At 53.9% G+C, this 3,597-nt stretch overlaps 1 protein-coding gene across 1 annotated transcript; it reads left to right on the plus strand.

The window, feature by feature from the left end:
• The first annotated feature begins 1,143 nt into the window (after positions 1 to 1,143).
• On the plus strand, positions 1,144 to 3,073 carry LOC131571220 (C-C motif chemokine 16-like). The gene is made up of 4 exons (XM_058823853.1): positions 1,144 to 1,301; positions 1,803 to 1,929; positions 2,040 to 2,223; positions 2,536 to 3,073. Exons 1-3 carry the CDS (start codon positions 1,232 to 1,234, stop codon positions 2,206 to 2,208), a joined length of 366 nt encoding a protein of 121 aa, XP_058679836.1. The 5' UTR covers positions 1,144 to 1,231; the 3' UTR covers positions 2,209 to 2,223; positions 2,536 to 3,073.
• Positions 3,074 to 3,597: the final 524 nt, after the last annotated feature.

Consider the following 3,597-nt stretch of genomic DNA (forward strand, 5'->3'; position numbering starts at 1 on the left):
GCAAAGAGAGGCTATTAGCAGTGAGTGGTGAAGGATGGCAAGGGGGAATTCCTGCTGCTGGGGGTTGTCCAGGGGGGCTGGAGAGGTGCTGGGGCTCTGGAGCAGGGTGAGAGGCAGCCACACCAGACCCATCACAGGAAACTCCAATTAAACAGTGAGGGAAATGTTTTCAACTTGAGGACATATCAACCACTGAAACAGGTGGCCCAAAGCAGTTATGAAACCACCTTGGTCTCTTCCAGACCGTGCTCTGGTGATTACCTGAAAAATGTCTGACTGTCCTTTCCCCATAGCAGGACTGGTGTCACACTAGCTGCTCAGGGCTTGGTCCAGTAACAAAGGCCATCTCATTGAATGGGTTTTATCACCACAGGAATTTCCTGTGGGGTCCTGTTCAGCTCTCTGGGTTCATTTGTATGTGGTCCCCATCTGTCCAGCTATGTCCAGCTGCACAGGGCCGTGTCACGCTGCTGCGGGTTTTCACATCCTTGTCAGCACATTCCTTCAGCTACTCAAGGTCCCCACTCACCCCAGCTTCCCTCAATTTGATATCAGCATCAAAATACGATGGGCTGTGATGTTTTCCCCGGCCCCATTGCAGACTGGCCCTCACACATCCCAGCCCTACAGCTCTATTCAGCTTTGTTCAGCTGGATTCATCCCCAAGGCAGCCAGACACGGATGGGGGCTCAGGGGGAAGGGGTTTGGGCTCACCCTGAGCCACTTCTCACCTACTATTTGTGTTGGTGGTTGGCTTGGAAGCAAATCACCAAATGGGGGAGCAAACCAGGTTGACTTCTTGGTTTCTTTGAAGGCTTGGCCACCTTCCAGGATCCATTTCATGGGAATAAACACCCGACCCTCTGAGAGCAGGTAGTGGCAGGTTGTGAGACTGTGTAGGAAACTGAGCCCACAAACCCATCCAGCTGTGAAGGGAGTTGTGTCTCCAGCACGGCCCCTACCTGGCACCCCCCTGTGATGGGCAGCTGGGAACAAGACAGGATGTGTCTGTAAAGGGGGGCTTGCAGCTTCCAGGAATCCCCCACCCTCTACTCGCGCATCACCCAGCCCTTGGCCGGCTGGTGGGCTGCCTGCCAAGCTGTCCAAAAACGAAAGCAAGGAATGCACAGATAAATAGGAGCAGCCTCAGCACGAGGCAGCAGTGCGTGTCCTGCTCCCAAGCCTTGCCCTGCTCCCAAGCCTTGCCCTGCTCAGCGCCCCTGGCAGCACCATGGCTCTCCGCCCCTTCCTGCTGCTGCTGCTGCTGCTGGCTGCCTCCTTGCTCATTGCCCAGGCTCAAGGTGAGGGGCAGGGAGCCCTCCTGCCTGCCTCTGCTGGGATGGGGTGTGTGGGTCCTCACTGGGGTGTGCGCAGGGTGTGGGGTGGTGTTTGTAGGGCCCTGGGGTGTGCAGGTGTGTGTAGGGCTCTGTGTGTGTGTGTGCCTGTGGCATTGGCTGGCAGGGCTTGCTTGGCTTGGAGTGTGTCTGTGTGCATGTGCCTGGTGAAAAGAGCAGAATGATGTTCAGTACCTTTGCAAGGTGCTCATGTCTGCCTCAGTTTCCCCGCCACCACTCTCAGATGTGGTGTCTCATATTCCTGGGACCAGGTCTGACCTGGGCACTGGGGTTCAGAGCTTCAAACCCACAGGGCACTGGGGTTCACAGCTTCCAACCCCACGTGGTGCCTAGGATCTCCCTGATCCGTGACACCAAACAAGCCCCATGCTGTCAGCTCACATTCTGTGCTGAAGGTGTCCTGACTCACTGGCGATCCCAAATCCCACATGCCCTCCTTGCTCACAGGCATTGGAAGCTCAGCCTTGGACTGCTGCCTGAAGAACAGACCTTTGAAGAAGGAGATCCTTGGTGGGGTGGTGACATCCTACCGCCAACAGGGACCCGAGTCTGGCTGTTACCTCCGTTCTGTTGTGTGAGTACCCTGTGGTGGCCAGGACCGCTTGGAACAGTCTGGCTTCAGACAAACCCTTCCCTGTCCTCCCTCTGCTCCTCCCCCAGAAAATCTTTCTGCTGCTCCCCCAGGCTCATCACCAAGAGGAACAGGAAAATCTGTGCCTCTCCCACTGACGACACTGTCCTGAAGTTGATTCAGCAGCTGGACAAGAGGGCCAAGAATGACAAGAACAGGAAGAAGGGGCAGACCCAGCGTCCCAGGGGCAGACCCAAGAAGCAGAGGCGGCAGCGGGTCTAAGTCAGGCCTGAAGAGGTAGGTGACGGGGGTGAGTAGAGTGAGGGTGCTGCACCCCATTCTAGATCCTTCTCTGTGGGAGGGTGGGGTTCAGCTCCTGGTGCAAAGCCTGGGAGACCTGTCAGAGCCACGGCTGGAGCACAGAGGCATTTAGGGAACAACTCTTTCCTGGTTTGTGCTTGCCTTGAATTTAAATTTGTTTCTGGATCTGCTGGGATAAGGCAATGCTTGGGATGGGCAGGGTAGGTCACAGTAGGGAATGGCCCAGCTGGGGTGGATGATCTGGCTGAGCCCCTCTCCATCTCACCCCCTCCTGCTTGCCTCTGTCAGGACGGACGCCTTCCCCTGGTGACTGACCCACGGCAATGGCAATGGCAATGGCAAGGGATGCACACAAACCACACACCCACCCACCCGCCAGCCCAGGGCGGGGATGGGGCAGGCTGAGGAGGATTCCCTCTGCCCCACCACCTCTTTGTTGCTGCTATGCCTGACACAGAGATGCCCCAGCACCTGCAGTGCCTGGGCGCTCTCAGCAAAGCAGGCACCCAGGTCTTCACTCGTCCCACGGCCAAGTAAGTGGGGACCTGGGCATGGGAGCTGAGCCATGGCTTCCAGAGGGAAGTGGACATGCTTCCCACTCAATGGGAGTTATTTAGCCTAGCAGGATGGATGCTTTTCCTATGACTTTTTTTTGGGGGATATTATACATTTGTATTTATATTTGAAAACTGTGCTTTCATTCAGTCTTCCTGAAAGGCTTTACTTCTCTCTCCTTACGCTTCACAAAGTAGCCTTTATGCTGCAGGCCGGATTTTCTGGAAGATTTCTCTTATTTTTCTACCAAATAAACCGTGGCTGCATTTTATTTTCCTCTCATCTCTTTGCTCCATCTTGGCTTGCAAGGCATGGGGAAGCAGGCAGGTCCTACTTGAGCTGCTGGCTGGGTGCTTCTTTGCAGAGCAATTAATAGCAGCTGAGATGGAGAGTTTTGGGGTAACAGCGTGTCTGGACTGCTCTAATCTTTCAGGTTTTATGGCACACTGTTGCACTGTAGTTTGTATAAAGATAGCCACAATTTGTCCCTTTGGTTTTTTCATTTTCTTTTTTAGGTACAACATTTCCGTGAAATCAGAACTAATTGTTCAATTTAGTGGAATTATACCCTTTTAGCTCCCCTGGCTACAAAATTGCAATGAAATCAGAACAAATTGTTCGGTTTAGTGGAATTTCACCCTCTTCTTTCCCCTGGCTTTTCTTGTGTCACGGTTTCAGACACTAATAAGACGAATGCTTAGTTTTCTGGGGGGGGGGGGGGGGGGGGAAGCCCCAGCAACCCTCTAATACATATTTACCAAATCTGAAAAGCCCACATAGGGAAAAGCACATGTG

Source organism: Ammospiza caudacuta, chromosome Z (genome assembly GCF_027887145.1).
Source record: "Ammospiza caudacuta isolate bAmmCau1 chromosome Z, bAmmCau1.pri, whole genome shotgun sequence".
Classification (NCBI taxonomy): Eukaryota; Metazoa; Chordata; class Aves; order Passeriformes; family Passerellidae; genus Ammospiza; species Ammospiza caudacuta.

What these genes read in the sequence shown, in the direction of transcription:
- LOC131571220 (XM_058823853.1), top strand. Translation starts at nt 1,232, where the DNA reads ATGGCTCTCCGCCCCTTCCTGCTGCTGCTGCTGCTGCTGGCTGCCTCC. An exon ending in GCTCATTGCCCAGGCTCAAG is followed by an intron (nt 1,302 to 1,802) that starts GTGAGGGGCAGG and finishes CCTTGCTCACAG; the next exon opens with GCATTGGAAGCTCAGCCTTG. An exon ending in TGTTACCTCCGTTCTGTTGT is followed by an intron (nt 1,930 to 2,039) that starts GTGAGTACCCTG and finishes CTGCTCCCCCAG; the next exon opens with GCTCATCACCAAGAGGAACA.